Source organism: Gallus gallus, chromosome Z (assembly GCF_016699485.2).
Source record: "Gallus gallus isolate bGalGal1 chromosome Z, bGalGal1.mat.broiler.GRCg7b, whole genome shotgun sequence".
NCBI lineage: Eukaryota > Metazoa > Chordata > Aves > Galliformes > Phasianidae > Gallus > Gallus gallus.
Window position 1 is genome coordinate 20859998 of NC_052572.1, and position 19443 is coordinate 20879440.

The 19443-nt window shown below is 38.1% G+C and overlaps 1 protein-coding gene and 1 long non-coding RNA gene across 2 annotated transcripts in view; one reads left to right on the plus strand and one right to left on the minus strand.

Moving 5' to 3' along the window:
• CWC27 (CWC27 spliceosome associated protein homolog) overlaps positions 1-16319 on the plus strand; it is a 113013-nt gene extending 96694 nt beyond the window's left edge. Inside the window, exon 14 of the mRNA XM_424748.8 lies at positions 15910-16319. Coding sequence (XP_424748.2) covers positions 15910-16072 — 163 coding nt within the window. The 3' untranslated portion in view covers positions 16073-16319. The remainder of the gene's footprint in view (positions 1-15909) is intronic.
• Positions 9763-19443, minus strand: part of LOC124417502 — a 36114-nt gene continuing 26433 nt past the window's right edge. Inside the window, exons 2-3 of the long non-coding RNA XR_006932388.1 lie at positions 11059-11310; positions 9763-10087 (exon numbers count right to left, since the gene is read on the minus strand). This is a non-coding gene — a long non-coding RNA (uncharacterized LOC124417502). The remainder of the gene's footprint in view (positions 10088-11058; positions 11311-19443) is intronic.

The window sequence follows — 19443 nt, forward strand, 5'->3', positions numbered from 1 at the left end:
GGTGCACTCAATGCCATCGTCTGTGTCACTGATGAAGATGTTGAAGAGCACCAGACCCAAGACTGACCACTGGGAGACACCACTTGTGACCAGCCTCCACCCAGACATAGAACCATTCATCACAACCCTTTGGCTGCAACCAGGCAACCAGTTCTTAATCAGTCAAACAGTCCATCTTTCAAATCCATACCTCCAATTTAGAGAGGAGGATGTGGTGCGGGACCATATCAAAGGCTTTGCAGAAGTCCAGGTAGATGACATCTGTAGATAACATCCTTTCTACCCTTCATAAAAATGGGTGTGAGTTTGTCACCATGGACTTCACCTCATTGTCATGACTTTTCAAATATCATTGAAAGTGGCTTGGCAACTACATCAGCTAATTCCGTCAGGATCCTGGAATGCATCTCATCAAGACGCATTAACTTGTGGATGTTCAGGATCCTTGGGTGGTCATGAACCTGTGTTCAGTTTTGGGCATCTCAATACAGAAAGGACATTGAGGTGCTGGATCAGGTCCAAAGAAGGGCAACAAGGCTTGTGAAGGGCTTGGAGAATATGCCCTATGAGGAGAGACTGAAAGAACTGGGGCTGTTTAGTCTGAGGAAGAGAAGGCTGAGAGGAGACTTTATTGCTCTCTTCCAGTACCTGAAAGGTGATGGCAGACAGAGTGGAGTTGGTCTCTTCTCACTGGTGACAGGTGATAGGACGAGGGGAAATGGCCTCAAGTTGCACCAGGGTAAGTTTAGGTTGGATATCAGGAAAAGCTTCTTTACAGAAAGGGTTGTTAAGCACTGGAATAGACTCCCCAGGGAGGTGGTTGGGTACCATCCCTGAATGTGTTTAAAATCTGTTTGGATGTGGTGCTCAGGGACATGATATAGCAGAGGGTTGTTACAGTTAGGGTAGTATGGTTAAGTTGTAGTTGGACTTGAAGATCTTGAAGGTCTTTCCCAACCTGAGCAATTCTATGATTCTGTGATTCTATTACAGTGGGAGGGACGTTGCTTCCCCAGTCCCCTCCTACAGAACTAAACATTTGAGGGCTGTGTGGCAAGCAGTTCTCAGGGAAGACCAAGGCAAAAAAAGTTGTTGAGTACCTCAGTCTTCTCCTCGTCTGTTGTTAGCAACTTGCCTGTTTCACTCACTAGGGGGGTACACCCTCCTGGACTCTCCTTTTCTAGTTGAGGAACCTGTAGCAGTCTTTCTTGTTCTTCCTGGCATCCCTTACCAAGTTTAGTTCAAACTGGGCTTTGGCTTTCCAGACCCATCCCTACACAGCCTAGCAACTTCCTTATAGTCTTCCCACAGTGCCTGTCCCTGTTTCCACTACCTGTGCATTTTCTTCTTGCCCTTCATTTTGACCAGCAGGTCCCAGTTCAGCCATGAAGTCTCTTGCCTTCCTTTCCTGACTTGCTGCACCTTGCGATGGAGAGCTCTTGCACACTAAGGAAAGCTTCCTTAAAGATCTACCACCTCTGCTATGCACCCTTGCCCAGAAGGACATTTTGCCAGGGTGTTTTGTTGACTAACTCCCTGAAGAGCTGGAAGTTAGCTTTCCTAAAATTCAGTTCCTAATTTTACTCTTTGTTTAATATCCCTCTGGAGCATGAACTCAGCCATGGTCACTATGTCCCAGGCAGCCTCTAATCCTGATGACATCTATCAATTCATTTGAATTGGTGAGCAACAGGTCCAGTATTGCATCCCCTCTGGTGGGGCCTTCTATTACTTGACTGAGGAAGTTATCCTCAGTGCATTCCAGGAGTTTCTTGGATTGCCTGCATCTCACGATGCTACTTTTCCAGCAGATGTCTGGGTGAGTGAAGTCCCTAGTGACTGGAAAAAAGACATTGTGGCATCCATTTTTAAGAAAGGATGACCTAGGGAACTACCCACCTGTCAGCCTCACTTCTTTGCCAGGGAAGATCACAGAGCAGATCATCCTGGAAGCAATGGTCCAGCACATGGAAGAGAGCAAGGTGATACGGAGAAACCAGCATGGTTTTACTATGGACAGGACCTTCCTGACCAACCATGTCACTTTTTGTGATGGCATAGCTACATCATTAGGGAAGATCCACTGATATGATCTGGACTTCAAGTAAGGCCTTTGACACAGTCTTCCATAACATACTTCTCTCCAAATTGGGAAGATATGGATTTGACAGGTGTTTGATGAACAAGGAACTGGTTGTGAGACCATATCCAGACAGAAGTGGTCAATGGCTCACTGTCAAGCTGGAGTGGTGTCCTTCAGGGGTCAGTACTAGGACCAGTGCTTTTTAACATGTACATCAGTGACATTGACAGTGGGATTAAGTGAACCCTCAGTAAGTTTGCAGATGACACCAAGCTGTGTGGTACAGTTGACGCACCCAAGGGACAGAATGCCATTCAGAGAGACCCAGACAGGCTCAAGCTCAGGTGAACCTCATGAGATTAATTAAATCCCAGTGCAAGGTCTTGCACCTGAGTCATGACAACCCCTCCTATCAGTACAAGATGGGGGATGAAAGGAGGGAACACAGCTCTGCCAGGAACAACTTCTGGGTACTAGTGAATGGGAACCTGGACATGAGCCAGCAATGAGCCCTCACATCCCAGAACGTCAGCTGGATCTGGACTACATCAAAAGATGTGTGGTCAGCAGATCAAGGGAGGTGCTCCTTTCCCTCTACTTTATGCATGTGAGACCTCAGCTTTAGTACTGTGTCCAGATGTGGAGTCCTCAGTACATGAGAGACATAGACCATTTAGTGTGCGCCCAGAGGAAGGCCACAAAAATGATGCAAGGGATGGAAGACATCTCCCCTCTGAGGACGGGCTGAGAGAGCTGGGTCTGTTCAGCCTGGAGAAGTCCCTGAGGAGACCCGAGAGCGGCCTTTCAGTGTCTAAAGTGGGGTTGTAAGAGAGAAGGGGACAGACTCTTCAGCAGAGTGTGTTGTGACAGGACAAGGGGAAATGGTTTCAAAATAAAGAGAGGAAATTTAGATTGGGTATAAGGAAGACGTTTTTTACAGTAAGGGTGGTGAGGCACTGGAGGAGGTTGCCCAGAGAGGCTGTAGAAGCCTCATCTATGGAGGCATTCAAGGTCAGGCTGGACAGGCCTCGGAGCAACATGATGTAGCTGTAGCTGTCCCTGTTCATTGCATGGGAGTTGCACTGGACATACATTTACAGTCCCTTCCAACTCAAAAGTCTATGATTCTATATGATACCAAATATTTTATATCCAATCCACAATGGACTTTGCAAAAGAGTTCACTTTCTCTTTTTGAAGCTGTCTTTTAACACATATGAAAATAATCATAATTGCATTTCTTTCATCTGAACAAAAAGATTTTTAGCTTCTCCACAGAGATTATTCTTTCTCAATTTGTGGTCATTCTTCCTGAGATTTCTGAGTGGTTCATGACTAGATACAGCACTTTGTTAGCGCTGAGTGGAAGGATTACTTTATTTGTCATTGTTTCTTTCATGCCTGGTTTCCAATCCATTCTAAGCCGCAAACTCTTTTCTACTGGATGGTTGCCTAACCTGTCTCTGTCCTGTATCTATGTTGTTCACTGAAATTCAGCCATTAAACTTCGTATTTCTGAATTGTGCTCCATTTTTCATATTATTACTAGCTTGTTAAAATTATGTAAATTCTAAATACTCCAATAAATTTTCAAAACCCTTCTTCAATAAGTTTATACTGCGCATGCATTATGTACATATATTCTTCCAACTAAACAAACCCACCAAATTTGTTTTTTCACTCTTGACTCCCGGGTGACTAGTGATAGAACGAGAGGGAATGGCTTCAAGCTGCGTCAGGGAAGGTTCAGGCTGGACGTTAGGAAATACTACTTCTCTGAAAGGGTGATCAGGCACTGGAATGGGCTGCCCAGAGAGGTAGTGGAGTCACCGAGCCTGGTAGTGTTTAAAGAGCATTTGGATGTTGTGTTGAGGGACATGGTTTAGCGAGAACCATTGATGAAGGGCGGATGGTTGGACTGGATGATCCTGTGGGTCTTTTCCAACCTTAGCGATTCTATGATTCTATGATTCTATGACATTAATCTATAGCTGTCTACTCATAAATACCAGCCTTTCTAGCTGAACTTTCACCAGCTTTATATCCTTACGAAACACATATATGTATATGTAATATTTCTTTTAATCTGCACTTTTCCAGAAGAACTACTGTTGTTTTTCTAAGTTACAAATTCTCTACTTCAAAAATCCATTTGTTATACCTGTAATCAGAATTCTGGAGTATCTTCCACTGTTCTCACTCAGATATTTGGAATCACATGTAGACTTGCTGAAGCTGATATATTTATTGGCATAGTCAGGTATTTATGTTCTCGTGAGAGTTTTACAATCCTGACAGTTCTTGACTTGATGGAACTTTCTATAGAAAACAGCAAACCATTTTCCTTCTTTAAGTTCACCTGATCTCCAGGTGGGCTTACCGTGTTATTATAGAGGGTCCTCCTTGATTGTGAATTGTCAGACAAAATGCACAAGAAGTTTTACAGTCAAGCTCCAGCAGCATACTTGAATATAAAGCTTAGTTGTCAGGATCAAGTAACCTGAAACTCACAAGGAGCAGCATTCCGTACAACTGTAAAAGAAATACATCACACTCTAAATCAATCAAGATTACAGTACCTTGTAAGGCCTGAAACCAACATAGACTAGCAAAACCGTGGGGTTTTTTGTATATTTATATTGAAAGTATATGCCCATCCGTTCAATCCTAAGCAACTGAAGTTCATAGTTAAAGTGCATATTAGCTAACAGGCAGCAAATGCTGAAAGAGCACCAGAAGGTATTGGTATATGCTGAACATTGCATTGAGGCACTATTCCATTCTTACTTGAATCTAGTTTCCACAGTGCTGTTAAGTGTGGTTTTACATTATTGTTGCATTTGGTTTTACAATAGAGACCAGTAATTCTTCCTTCATTATGCACACAGCTACACGTTGAAAATTTCTTCTGATTTGAGATCAGTAGTCTCTATCTGCTCTAAGCAATGTGCTCTCCAGCCATTTAGAATTTGCGAGTGACTTTCAGCATGCTACATAGTTTATCTTACAACAATATTGGTGCCACTGCTTCATGACCAAAGCACTGCAGTATTTCCTGGGTGAAATCTGAGGTGCTGGATGTGAACTACAAAGCTTCTTGATCTTTCAGGGAGTTTGGCTTTTTCTTTCCCCATGGAATACTTTTATAGCCGTAACTAGAAGCAATAAATGTAAATGAGACAGTCAGCTTAAGTATTTCTGGGAGGATGTCTAGACTCTGAAACTTACTGTCTTCCTTTGATATGAAATAACAAATCCGTTCAGCTTTCAGATATACTGTGGGACAAGAAAGAATGTGCAAGAGGAGTATTTGAAATGAGATTATGGTTTTCACATGATTTTTCGGTTTAAAATTCTTTTATGGTTAGTTACCTTTGCTGAGTCTGAGCTTTGCTTGATCTAAATATATATAATCATTATTCTAGATGTTACTTAATTTGAGGAATAGGAAAAATAGGACTATTTGTAAATCAAAGTGAATAAGTTAATGCCTGAAAATACCTTTTCAAATTACAGTGAAAAGGATATTGTGAAAATTATGTGAGGGAAGTTCTTCCATCTCAAACAAAAGTGCATTACTGATTTTAAAAAATTACTGATGCTCACATGACTGTTACCAGTTATTTGTGACAAACTTCATCTATAAGAATTTAATAGAATTTCTCCCTTTAACGGACTGTTTAAAACCTTATGGCTGTTAGGAATCCTTTAATACAGTGCAAATCAAATGCTACACATAAATCTGATCACGTTGTTACAGCCAACAATAAAAGGCATGGGTCTATTTTAGTAATTTAACTTGTTCTGTGGACAAAAAGCTCAGTGAAGTTCAGTGCTAATCATTTAAAGTGCAGGCTGTTTTCTATATGTCATATCCTGTAATCAATTCCCAACCCTGAATTTCAAAAAACTACCACTGAGGCTAGTTAAATATTTTGAGAGCATTGTGTGGTAATGCTAACCTCCTTCTGCTAGGACATTCATTGCAATTTAACTGTGTAATGTTTTACCCAGTTTGTAGACACTGTTAGATTTTAATCCAGCACACACAAAAAATAAATCTGTACATGCAGTATTTTCTATCCAACATCAGTAGTTATGCCATTTACTGTCTTTTAAAATGGTCTTGTTTATAATATAGGGAAAAGTTTGACTCGTAATATTTAACATTGATGTCAAAGAGAAATCTGGTGCAATCAAGAGTGGGAATATAGAATTTTATTTATTTCATACTCTTCTAGTAAGATATTTTGTGTCTGACAGACACACACAAAAAAAAGTTACTGTGTGCCTACTGTACAGTGTAGACTCAAATTGATTTGATTTTGTTACTTTTTGTTCTTTCATTGAAATAGCGATTTTGGAACCGGTAAAATGTTGAACTCAGCCAATCAGCTTTTATATTACAGGACTTCATTTATATTAAGAAATAAATCAGTGATGCACACTGTTAATATTTACTACACATAAATCTGTTAATGTCTTCCACGTTTTATTTCCAAGATTTCTTACTTTATACAACATCTGCTCTTAAACTTTGCATTGTGAAATCCTTCTGGATAAACACCTAAAAAATGGTTGTATTTCTTTCACAAACTTAACCTTTTTGTATATATTTTCTAGAATGCCGTCTCTTTCTTTGCCATAATACCTTAGATCAATGACTATGAAATATGGTTTCCTCAAGATCAGCAGCAGTCTCTGCAGATTCAGCTGTAGAAGCTTAGCTGTGACAAACACAGTAAGCTCCTGAAAACTAAGCAGCAGTCAATTTCACATGCCGATGCTAGCTTGGGGAATGAAAGAAAAAGTGCTGCTGTAATTTATGCCAGTGAGGCACAAAGATGGATTAAAGCCATGTTTGCTCCCCTCCTCCCATCCAGATTTGAGCCAATGTTCCTCCACTAGTCTGGAAAAACTGGCTCTATATTAGGGCTCTCCTGCTAAGGCCATTGATTTACTCAACTACATTTAGTTAAAAAAAAAGACAAAATACTTACTTGATTGTTACAAAGAATAAATGCATGCCAGAGGTCTGTATTAGAAACACATTGGAAAGAGGGGTTTCTTTTCTGTTTGGCAAAATACAAGTGTTTGTTTGGGTTTTAGCATTTTAAAGGAAGAATGGAAAAAAAATCCTTCTGCTATAAATCTTTCCAATTTTATATCCACCTTCACCCTTTTACCACTAGAATGTGGTCAGACCTTGATATATAAATGTTAGCTGCTAGCTCACTGCTGAACAGTCAATAATATTGTATTAACAAATTTTTCTTCTGATGAATTTATGTATTTATTGCTTCTAGCTCTTTGGCATGCCTGAGAAACTCAGGGCATTTGGGGTGGGTTTTTTGTTTGTTTATTTTTTGTTAATTCCTCCATGTCTAAGTTTATTTGGACTAGGCATCCGGGCCTGGAATCAACTACTGTTTGACTTAAATTCAGAGATGATCCATGCTTTACTCAAGGGATATCTAGTATTTCAGTTACTATCTGGAAACGTTACATTTTATTTACTGCCAACAAATCTAGTGAAGAATGAAGAAATAATCTTCTAAATCTTGAATAGCTTAGCTTAAGCTTCCTGAGTACTTACACACCTTTTTAAGCACCCCAACTTCATCTGTTTCAGTGACATGATTAAATCATACGGATTTGGATGCATTCAGAATGGGAAGAGGGAATGACAAAAGAGGAGGGAGCACATCCAGAAAATGTTGAATACTAAGTTATGAAAATCCAGTATTCTTATGTTAGAAACACTCTCTTTCCCCTCCCTCCTACTCTGTGCTCTGGTGATAGAATATTCCCTGATTGTGTTAACCTGGGGAGGCAATTTGCTGACTTCTAGACCATCAGATATTGTAGAAGTCCATGCCAGAGACAGGATACTAGACTGGATGGATCATTGGTTTATTCCGGTATGGCTGTTCTTATGTCCTCATAGTAAATGCTATGTAAAGTTTTTCTGTACTGGTACACTGTCTGGAACAACATCTGGAATTTGCATTACAGTCTTCCATACCAGCCTACTCTACCAGGAGCAATCGTCTATTTAAAGCACCCAACTTCTTTCATCAGGCTACTTAACATTTTTCTGAAGGGGATAAAGATATACTGTAAATATACCCTTCAGATGTGACTGAACAGATAGAACATAACAATGGAATAACTGTGGTGGTGTGCTGTTGGGTTTTTTTATTGTAGAAAAAATTAAATATGTTTAATGTTTAAATATTTCTAACTATGGCATTTAAAGAAAGCCCAAATTTTCACCCAGTGATTTCATTATCTTTAGAATTGGATAATCTTTTTCATTGTTAAGTTGATCTTACCTTGGAATTTTACTTAAAATTAAATCCTTTTTCTAAAGAAAAAATGCTTAGCAACATTTTGAGCAATGAAAAGGTATATTATACTGAAATTTATTAAAATTGTTAGAAGCTTTGGAAATACTGAAGTTTTTTTTTGTTACACTTAGTAAAAATATTGCTTTTTTATTATTTTCACGATATTTTGGAACAAAAGTCAGTAAATAGCATTTGAACAGAATATCTCAAGAAAACGGCATGTTAGAAATATCTGCAAATGTTCCCTTCTGATTATTCTATGCAGTTAACCTAACAGAAGAGTACAGTCTGACTTAGAATTTTTTTATTTATTTATAATCAGTTTTCCTTGGTGAGAATTGAGGAGGTTCTTGCTCTGTGTAATAGCAGCAATAGTATGTCGCCTCCATTGTTAATATCTGAATGAGTGGAGACTGATAATACTCCATTGATCTGAAAGTCAGAAAATACTCCTTTCAAATTAATCTCTAAGAGTGCTTGGAGGGTGGAGATTGTGGATGACATTTACAGCCACAGTGAAAAAAGAGTATTGTATTCATTCTTATATTTCAGTCAAAAACTGTGCTCTGTACCATATTCATAAACTAAAACAAATTGACTGAAACATTCTTACCTTGATATAGAATTAAATACTCAGAAAACTTACTTGAGTATGGCAAATATTTGTGTTTCAGCAACAGTTTTCTGAATACTTTCCTAAGTATTCTTTCTATTATTAACCTCAGTGGATTTGGATTCGACTGGATCTGAAAAGCAAATCTTACTTCTCTTTCAAACAGCAAGTTGGATTTTTTGGTTTTCTTTTGTAGTTGTTTTGTTTTTTTAATTTGAGAAACAAGATTGTACTAAAGCACAAAAAACTTAAGGGACAAGTGATCTGATTATTCAGGAAAGGAAATGTTCAGAGAGGAACTGAGCAGTGAAAAAAGGAGGAGTGAAATCTTACAGCGATAGCAATCACAGCAGAATCCTGATGACCAGAGAATATTATTATTTGGCATAATAAGCTTTTTTGATATGAAATCAGACTGGTTTGGTAAACTAAGCCCAAACTGGAGCAATGTATGATACAGTGGAAGGCTTAAATACCAAGTACTGCAGAATGGTAGGAGCATTCATAGATAATTTAGCCTAGCACAGATGCTATGAACTAATGAGACAGAACATTCTTATGGAAGCTTGTTGGCTATGCACATCTCTTTTCATGGTAGATGCGTGAAACACTGAGAATGAAAGAGATGGATCTGTTTTTGAAGCTGAGTCTATGGCAGTACTTAATGCTATTAACACTCAACTGCTTTAAGAATGAGAACCTACATCTAATACTTGAGAAAAAAATTATTTTCATGCTAGCTGAGAGAGAGGAATTTGCATTACGGGATTCCTTTACATGAAGAGTGATGACGGTTTATCTCATATAGTAAAATAACAAAGGTCGATGGTGAGATAGGGCAGATTGAAATGAAGACCTTCCCTGCAGGAGTTGTGTTGCTTAATGAAAATAATGGTGGTTGCACGTTTCATCAGACTCATTTTCTCTGTCCTGCTGTATTGCATTTACAAAATTATCTGCAAAGTTCTTGGACACTGTTGTGCAAGAAGTGGTGACAGCGGGCTGAGCCAAGAAGCTTGTTTTGATTGTAGTATCTCAGTTCTGAAAAAAAAAAAAAGTGGAAACAAGTTCAGATTTTATCATTATTTCCTCTTTTAAAATTCTCATTGTTTTATGGTTTTGACATTTTTTGTCTCGTTCTTACTCTTGTTCTCTTGCTTTGGTTTACATTTTTTGCTTGTTTTCAATTGTAAATTGATTTTTTTTTCATTTTATTTACATTTTGGTCAGTCTCTTTTTCTCTGTTTCTCATTCTTTTCCTTTTGTTATTCTTTACCTTCCTCAATTTATTTTTCTTTTTGTCTCTCTGTTTCTGAACTGTTTCTCCTCTTCCTGTGCCACCCGCTTCTCTGCTGGAAGTGAAGAGAGTGCCAGTGAGCTCATTCTTCCAGAACAACTAACATGCTATTTCCTTGGGAACGAGATCTCATTTGCTTTGATCTGTGGATTCACTAATCTGTTTTCTCATCTGTTCACATGAACTACGCATCTGTCCACTGCCTATATATCATGAGGGTGATAGGAGGGAAGCGTTGTAACATTCCTACATCCATGTTCATGATTTAACAAACACGTTTACAGTCGTTGCAGGAAAAATCTGCATTGCAAATAGAATATAATGTAAGGGAAGCAGTGATACTTGATTACTGCTTTTTTTTCCTTCAGTATACGTAACATTTGTCATGATTGACAAAAGTAGGTAGCACGTTACTTGCAAGTGATGTTGAATGCAAAAATGGTGGGACTGGATGTTACAGTCTGTAGTGATAAAATTACTTATATTAAAGATTTGAGACATCTGGCTAAGAAGTTTATCCTAACAGAACATTCCTTTCAACTAAAAGCTAACCATCTGTGATTGTTTCCAACACCCCCACTTGGGAGCTAAGATGACACTGGGTGTGCCACTCCTTTCAGGCTCCAGCAGGAGCCAGCCACCTCCACACTGTCTCTTCTTAGAACTGCAGCACTCATGAGTTACTTAAGGAGCCCACCTCTCCCAGGGACAATACCTGATTTTGTTAACACTTGAATAACTGCTTATCCTCTTCTTTCCTTTTCTTCCCCTGAGACAGTATATAGGTTTGTTGTCAGCAGAAAACAGGAGATCAGAGGAGCAGATGCCACCCAGCATTCTGTGATCATATTTAAGAAAGCTTCTGTCTGACGTGTCCCAGACTGTACTTGTATCATTACACATTTGGAGTCACTAGGTCTCCATCAGGTCCATAGTGGTCTCTACTTTCTCTCTTACTATAGACAGCCTGCAAAATGCAAGATATTTACTATTACTTCATCCATTTTAAACATCTGATGGAATGAACCAATATTAAAATGTGGGAATAACTTACAGAATTTTGGTATTGTAATTGTATAGAAATGTAATTAGTTGTTTAATTCATTTTATCTGCATTTAGAAGAAGTATGTAATTTTTGCCCATGTTCAGTGTTCCAGTTTAGACATACTGGAAGTAGTAGCATTTTAAGTAGCATATTGTTCTGCATCTGGAGAGTGAAGAGCTGTACATTTCTTATTCCTCAGTGCCTGCTGATTGCAGAAACAAAAGATCTGTCACCAGCTGCCATGCTTTTTGCAGGCACCTCCAAATGAGTCCTGACTATAACTGCTTGAGATGTTAATGCCTCTCTGCCAAAAGTTGCTGCCCTCATAGCAGAGTTGGCAGAATTTGTCCACGCCTGTTAATGATTTACTGCAAAGTTTAGCTGTTTAAAACACTGACATAGGTTAGTATAAACTTATGTCCCAGGCACTCTACGGAAGTTACTGAGGTGCTGGAGGGCATGGCACATATAGTAACTTGGACAAGGAGGGTTGAATGAGCAACAGGTGGGCTGGTAACAGTCAACAGCTGTGTCAGATTGATAAACAAGTGTGAAATTAGACAATGCAGTTTTGCACTTCCACTCAGTTAGTATAAAAATGACTGATTTGTGCATTGTGTTGTACATGGAGTTTAGAGCTTCATCACTAGTGCAAAAGCATTTTCACTGCTTCCTTGTTATCACTGATACTGAAAATAATTAAACTCACTGGTTGCCACGTTGGTTTCTCCCAAAGGGCAGTTCGGGAAAGCCTAGAGCTGATATGATACCTGATTTTTGCTTATGCTACTCTTAAAATGACTGCCAGCTGTCAGCAGCTGGCACATGCTTCAGATCCAGTGCATGGCTCACACATCCCAAAATTACAGGAATTACTGTATATCCTATCTTTTCTTACAAGTACCTTCGCACTGCAGTAGTTCAATAGAACACGGTTTGTCACCCAGATAAGCTGGTTGAGTCTGCCTGGAGAGCACCATGTAGGCGGGGTCTGGCCTTGGCTGCCCAGTTGGCAAATGCAGCTTTGGCTATTGAACACACAGATTAATCGTAACGCAACAGTTCTTGAAGTCTGCTGTAGTGATTTTTTTTTAGTGTTGCAGCCAACATTCTCCCACTTGTTACCTCCTAGAAAGCAATCAAACTGATCACTAAGGTATTGCGTTAGTTACTGCAGTTTAAGGACATTGAAGAGATACTCTGCTGTTGACTGTGGAGTCTTGTTTGCCAACTATTGGATGAATCATCCAAGAATACCACTGTACCAGAGGTGTATCTGCTTACCGTTGGAAATACTGTGTTGTCTGTGACACAAGTTAAAATGTGCTTGGGTATTTCAGTCTAATGTATCAAGATATTTCATTTCTGGAATGCACAAAAGAACTGAGTACCGAATGTCATTTTTTAACGCTGTAGGAAATAGGTGGAGCTAAAAGCACAGATGCTGCCCCAGTCCATGGAATAAATCAGTACTCAAACAATCCAGCACTAAATCCATGGTAAGATAGCCAGCTCCAATGTGCTGCCTCTGAGGTACTCTTAGCCCAGAATCATCAGTTTTTGGCAAGCTATTTAATTCAAGCTATTTTTGAGGTGGGGAGGGTTGGGGGAACGACAAAAACACCCTGCATTGCAGAAGTTTGGGTTTTGAGTTTAATGTAGAAGAAATGACATCTTTCATCCTTTAATTTTGAAGAAAAAAAGTATTTTAAATCTGTGTATCTTACATAGCATAAGATGAACTGTCAGCAGTTGGTGATAAGCACAAGTTGAGTGGTAGATTATGGAAGTCCATAGATGAAGAGATGAAGCTAGTGATTTCATCACAGTGAGTGCAAAGCACAAGGGGGCAGACAGCTCTCTGTTGAACTCAGGAGCATGAGGAAGGGAAGAGAGCTATAGACGGAAGAAGAATAACTCTTAGGCCACATGCATTTGTAGAATTGTAGCCCAGTCTCTGCATTTGGAAAGTTATGCAAGTGCAGGCATGCTGGAGTTGCTAGTGTAAGACTACTCTAAATGTATTAATTTCAAAATAATGACTAGATACTTTCCGTGTTCTTGAAAAAAAAGAAAAAGAAACAAATTATTATTCTTTCAGTAGTATGAAGTCTGATTTAGCATTTATATTGGTGCAGAAAAGGTATACCTGTGAAGATGTGTGTCTTGCAAAAATAAGCTGAAGTTCACACCAGGGCAGTATTTTTGAAAATCTTCACTGCAATCTTTTGTATATTTTGCTTTACTTATGTGATGCTGCATCTGAAACTCCTTCAGTGAGTTTCAAAGTAATTCTTAATATTAGCTTATTTTTAATCACAACTGGGAGCACCTCAGTGGAGAATTATGAATAGAAGTCAGAGGGTGACTTCTTTCAGCTCTTGGAAACAATTTAAATGCTGTATGGTCTGTATCTGCTGCATCTTATTTCTATAGTAAGACCCAAGAATGAGAGAGAGAGAGAGATTTAATTCCTATGAGTAGTATTCTACAAGTATGCTATGTCATAGTTTGAAACTCCAGCTGATAAAATGGTTAAGTGAGAGTGCACTATACACATTCATTTAGCATCCTCTAAAACCACTTACTGAGGAATGACACCACCTCTCTGGGTCTGTATTTTAACTTAGTCCAGGATAGTGTGATTTGGTATATGTTTTAAAATACGTTTATATATTCTGATGCTCATCTTTAATATGTTGAAAAGAATATGACAAGTGTAAGAAGCATGTTAACTAAAATAATTTACTTCAGTCTATCCACAGTGATACAGTGTTTTTATAATTAAACTACAAGTGCACAGTGATGAGTCACTCTGATGCTACGTTATGTTACTGTGAATTGTAGATATGACTAAGAAAATAGTATTTTTTTATTAGTCTATGAGGTTTATAAACTACTGAATAAACTGGAAACAACTCTTACAAAGTATTTTCAGAGGACATGGTAATACGTATCCCTGCTTTCAGTACTGTTCAGTGAAAAATGTAAGAAACCCACATGTCAATAGTAGATTGTGTTGAAAAATCTCAATTACTGAATCTAAGATTTTTCAAAAGCATTCCAACCCATATAGTCTATTGCTTTGAATTTTGTCTGATTTCTTTTATAGTACAATATTGTAATCTACATCTACTGACCTGATGCTTTACACCTTTACATGTGGAGATCTGCACTAGAGCTCTTTGAAAAACCTGCTTTATTCAGGATCTCTTACATGTGATAAAGCAGTATTTCATCAGCAAAAGAGCTCTCATTCTGATTCTGACTTGTTTTTCATGGACTTCCTATTTCACAAAGACTTTACCAATATCTAAGACTGTAAAGACAAATAGGCTCTTATTCAGTTTAATATCACTCTTGTTATTTTAAGTTGTCCCATTGAAGTTAAAGAAATTTTTACAATTGATTAAAACAGAGTCCAGACTTAATTGAGCTTTTTGCTTGGTCACATCTCTATGCACTGAAAAATCATTAATTTAGTTTTCAGTGTTTTTTTTTCTAATTCTGCTGCCTTTGGTCCATAAGTATCAGTGTTACTATGACTTTATATTCAACAGTCTTGTTAAATAGTCATGTGGGTTTTTCATTTAAAATATTACTGCTGTGGTGAAAAGCATTAATCCTGTAGGCAAGTTTTGGTACTTAAAACTACATTCTGCAATACACAAAAATAAGAAGGTTGTCAGTAAAGACCAATAGATTTACAATCAGTCAAATTGTAAGCATCTGTAGTATTTTTCTTCTCTTTTCCCTCAACCCTTTTTCTTTAGATAGAGCAAATAATTTATCTCTTTGTGTTTAGTCCAAGCTAAAACTTGCAGATTTCTTCTAATAAGGCCACAGTTGATCAGCTTAAGACTTTCCTGGTGCTGGATACAACTAACAAGAAATTTTTGACTAGATTATGGCAGTATAATCAGTCAGACTGGAATGGGAATTTGCTGAAAAGGGAAAATACCTAATGGAGAAGATTTCTAATCAACAGTAGAAGAAACTTTGGGTTGAAAAAAACGTTAGTTTAGTATTGAAATGATTAAAAAGTATGATCTGAACCAGTTTAAGGTGGAAGAGTAGTAATTCAAGCATTACCTACTTAGTTTTCCATGCAAGCTCTTCTCTCCTTCTGCATAACTATAACTGTGAAAGGAAGTCCAAAGTGACTAATAGGAAAAGTTTCTCAAGAAACACTCCCTGTTCCTGGGAAAATTATTCAGTACATTTGGGAAGATACATTAAGTAGAAAAAGACAAGACAAGAGAGCTCAATTTTTGAAATAAAATCCAGCAGAGCAAACTCCAGCTGGTATTTGTGAATATGTGTTTTCATAAAAGCGGCTTTCATAGAAGTGATTATCCTGTTATACCAAAGTTTAATAAGAAAAGGAAAAAAAAAATAACAAAGCTTAGGTCTTTGCTCTACTGTGCATGGTGCTACAATTTTGCCATGCTTGCCATAATTAGAAATCATAACTTATTATTCTGTCACTGTATTTGAGCCATGTTTTATTTGTTTTGTAGGATGTCACATGTACTTCAGTTTGAAGATAGGAGCAGAAAGGTGAAAGATGCAAGCATGCAGGATGAAGACACTTTTGAGATCTATGATCCACGGAATCCTGTAACTAAGAGGAGAAGAGAAGAAAGCAAGAAGATAATGAGAGAAAAAAAGGAAAGGAGATAAAATGAATGTAATGCTAGCCAGAGCTGCCTTGAAAAGTGACTACAATAAAGCACTGGCTCTTTTGTAAGCTGTAGATCCTAAAAATATCACTGGACAAGTGTAAAAAGGAATCTCTCAGGACCCTACTGTATGGTTTTGAATCCGGACTACCGTTTGTTTCTTAAGTTGTGCATTAAACCGCTCTCAGTGCATTCATTATCCAAGTTCTGTAAAGCTTTGTGTGTATTTAATAAAACAACTGACTTTACTTTGGTCTGTACTTTAATTACAATAGTCACCATCATAATTAAAAAGTTTTCAACATAAAAAACGAGATTATTTTTTCTCAGTAAGGATAGAATTAGAAAATAGAAACACCACTCCAAAAGTATAATTATTATTATTGGTTTTTGAGAAGGTGTATAAACGTTACAGCAGTAACCGCTGACTTCCTGAGCCACTCTGTCATTGAATTAAGGTTGTTCAGAATGGCCACAACTTTCTTGAAACAAACTAAGGTTAATTTGAGGAAATGGTTAATTTTTCCTCCTTTTGAAATACGTATTCCAATACATACATGCCAATACATATCCCAGCTTGGGTTAAGAAATCTGGGGAGTGTTATTTCACTACCAGTGTCACATTAATAAAAAGAGAATTTGAATGCGTTAAATTATTGCTTAAACTGCTGCAATACCAGAAACCTCCCATTGCTAGAATTTTCACTTTAAAGTAGCTGGTAATTCAGGTTGATCTGTTAATTAGTCCAGTACTGAAATGAAAAATGTGATCCGTCTTAGTAGAAATGTAACCCATCTTAGAAGAATTATTTTACCATCTTAAAATAAACAGTTCCTAAGGTTTCCAGAAAGTCATAGTCTTTCCACAGATTTCCCCCTCCTTCCTCCAGGTGCTGGCATTTTTGCATAAACTTAAGAATTCTCACTGCAGCTTCTTTACAGCACTTTCTGATGCTGCAGAAGCTTGGAGAACCCACATGGGTAATAGTTAAAGATGAGGGGCACACGTGAGGAAGGTCATTAAATAGTGTGTCCCAGAGAAGTGTTTTGCAGATGTTGTTTTTAGAACACATTCAGTAAAGTATGGCGTCCTTATCAAGCTGCCACTGCCAAATTTCTTGATAGGGTCTGAGGTGTGAGGTACATAAACCTGCACTGGTGGGTTAGTATGGCCCAAATGCCAGAGGTCAGATTAATGCACGGTATTGCTTTAATGTGCAGTGTAATCTTGGAGATAAAAAGAAAACTTGGAGGTGTGACATGAGATCCTGTATAAAGCTGTCATTATCCTCCTCTTAGGCTAAGTGAACTATACTGCACCATGGTGTAAAGAAGTTAAGAGGGGTTACATACTTAAACATAGCCATTCACAGCCCAGTAAGTCAAAATTATTCATCACTAGGCCATTTCCTATCAGGCTTCGAGCATCTTACATGAACATCTTGCACTGTGTGCTCTTAACTCTATTGGTTGCTTTGCTTGTAGAAAAAAACACAAGTTTTAATATAGTTATTATAGGAAATGAGTGTATAAAATCCTGATTCTGATGGGGTGGGTGGAAGACAGGGAGGGTGTGGGTGAAAGCATGCATGCTGGGAGAAGGGGTCAGGGCAGGGAAAGTGAGACTACATCTAGAAAGAGACTTCAGCATCAGTTCCAGGAGACAACTACTGGCCTTGTAATAGAAAAGCGTCTAATTACATAGTTTTCCTGTAAGCAAAAATAGGATGCATGAGGGAGTGAATGAGCAAGTTGACTAACAGCCCTTTTAGCTGATTTTTAATTTTTTTTTATTTTTTGCCAACTCCTGCAGTAGGTCTGTTTGTGCTGTACTTGATTCACATTCTTAAGCACTAGGAAAGCATAGGGAGAAAAGCTTAACTCAGGGTTTTGAGCTCTACTCAAGCAGGCAGTGGTCTGAAAGGGTGATCTGTGGTAGCACCTCAAGAACAAGAAAGTGACTCTATGCTGATATCTTTTTGACAGGTGAAGACTGCATTGAAAAGTAGTATACATATTTTTTTGTAGATAATTCATCTTACGTAATGAATACTACAACTGAAACCACACGTTCCCTTTTAAAGCTGATTTTAGACGTTACTCAGCTACACTTTGTTCTGGGAGAGCACAAAGGCCTTCCCCAGAGAAAGGAAATTTATACCCAAGCAGCAGTCTTTCCTATGTCTAGTGAATATCGCTTAAGGAATAATGATAGACATTTACTGCATTAAACGCAGGTTCACAGTAGTAAGCTAGCATGCAGTTTGCACTGTGACTGGCTATCCGTCATGGGTGTCAAACCCCAAGGCTTGCCTGGGTCTCACTGAGTGAAGAGGAATTGTCTTGTGCCACATATAAAACATATAATATAGCTAGCGTATGTAACAAGACCTTTTTAATATATACTTTCTAGTAAAACATAGAAAAAGAGCAACAAAAGCACAGAACTAGCAGGTTAGACACATGGATTTAGATGCAAAAGAGGAAAACTTTTTTGAATGACAGTGCCTTTGTTTTTGGTGAATGGGACTAACTTTCCTGGAAGTTGGCATTTTGCTGTGTACTAAACTAGTGTAAGGATAGAGATTAAAATCCGTGCATTTTCTTCTGTTTATGAATGGAAAAGTACATTAAAAAAAAAAAAAAAAGCTGAACCTAGTTCTGTTCAACAAAGGAGGCAGCATTAGTGATTATGTTTTCTTTTATGAATAGGATTGGTAGCCTTTGAAACTAGTATGACACCTACAAGCAAAGCTCTTCTAGCTTGTCATGACACTGTACTGCATGATATAGCCAACATAGGTGCTACAGAATATTTGGAGCAAAATAGAAATAGCAGGTATGTAATCTACTTTGAGCAGCCCCTCAGTAACCTTGCCAATGGAAGGCAGATTTGTTTCTAAGTCACTTAGGCCAGTTTCTTGCATCATTTTTAGCAGACTGATATGTAATGCACTCCATGACAGTAGATGACAATAAAGATTTATTATAGAAAATGTTACCGTGTTTTGGATCTCTGAGATCTCAAAGGATCTTCTGTCATCCATTCTGAATGTCTTTTCAGTCGCAGCTGTACATACAGAGGCAGTGTCATCAGTATCTATCCTCCTCCTCTTGCAGATTTGCTAGACACCATCCTTATGTACCCCAAGGTGTACAGATTAAAAGAGTAAATTAAATGCAAACAAAAAAACTACCAACTTGTTGCTTGTTTTTTGTTGCAGCCCAGAAAGCAATAGGGTAAGTAATACAGCATACACATTAAGTAATTTCAGGTATTCTAAATTCACTTAAAGTAGTTAGGAGTTAGATTAGCTAATTCTAAAAGTGACAGAAATCCTACAGTGGAATCTCTCTTCACAAGAAGAGAGG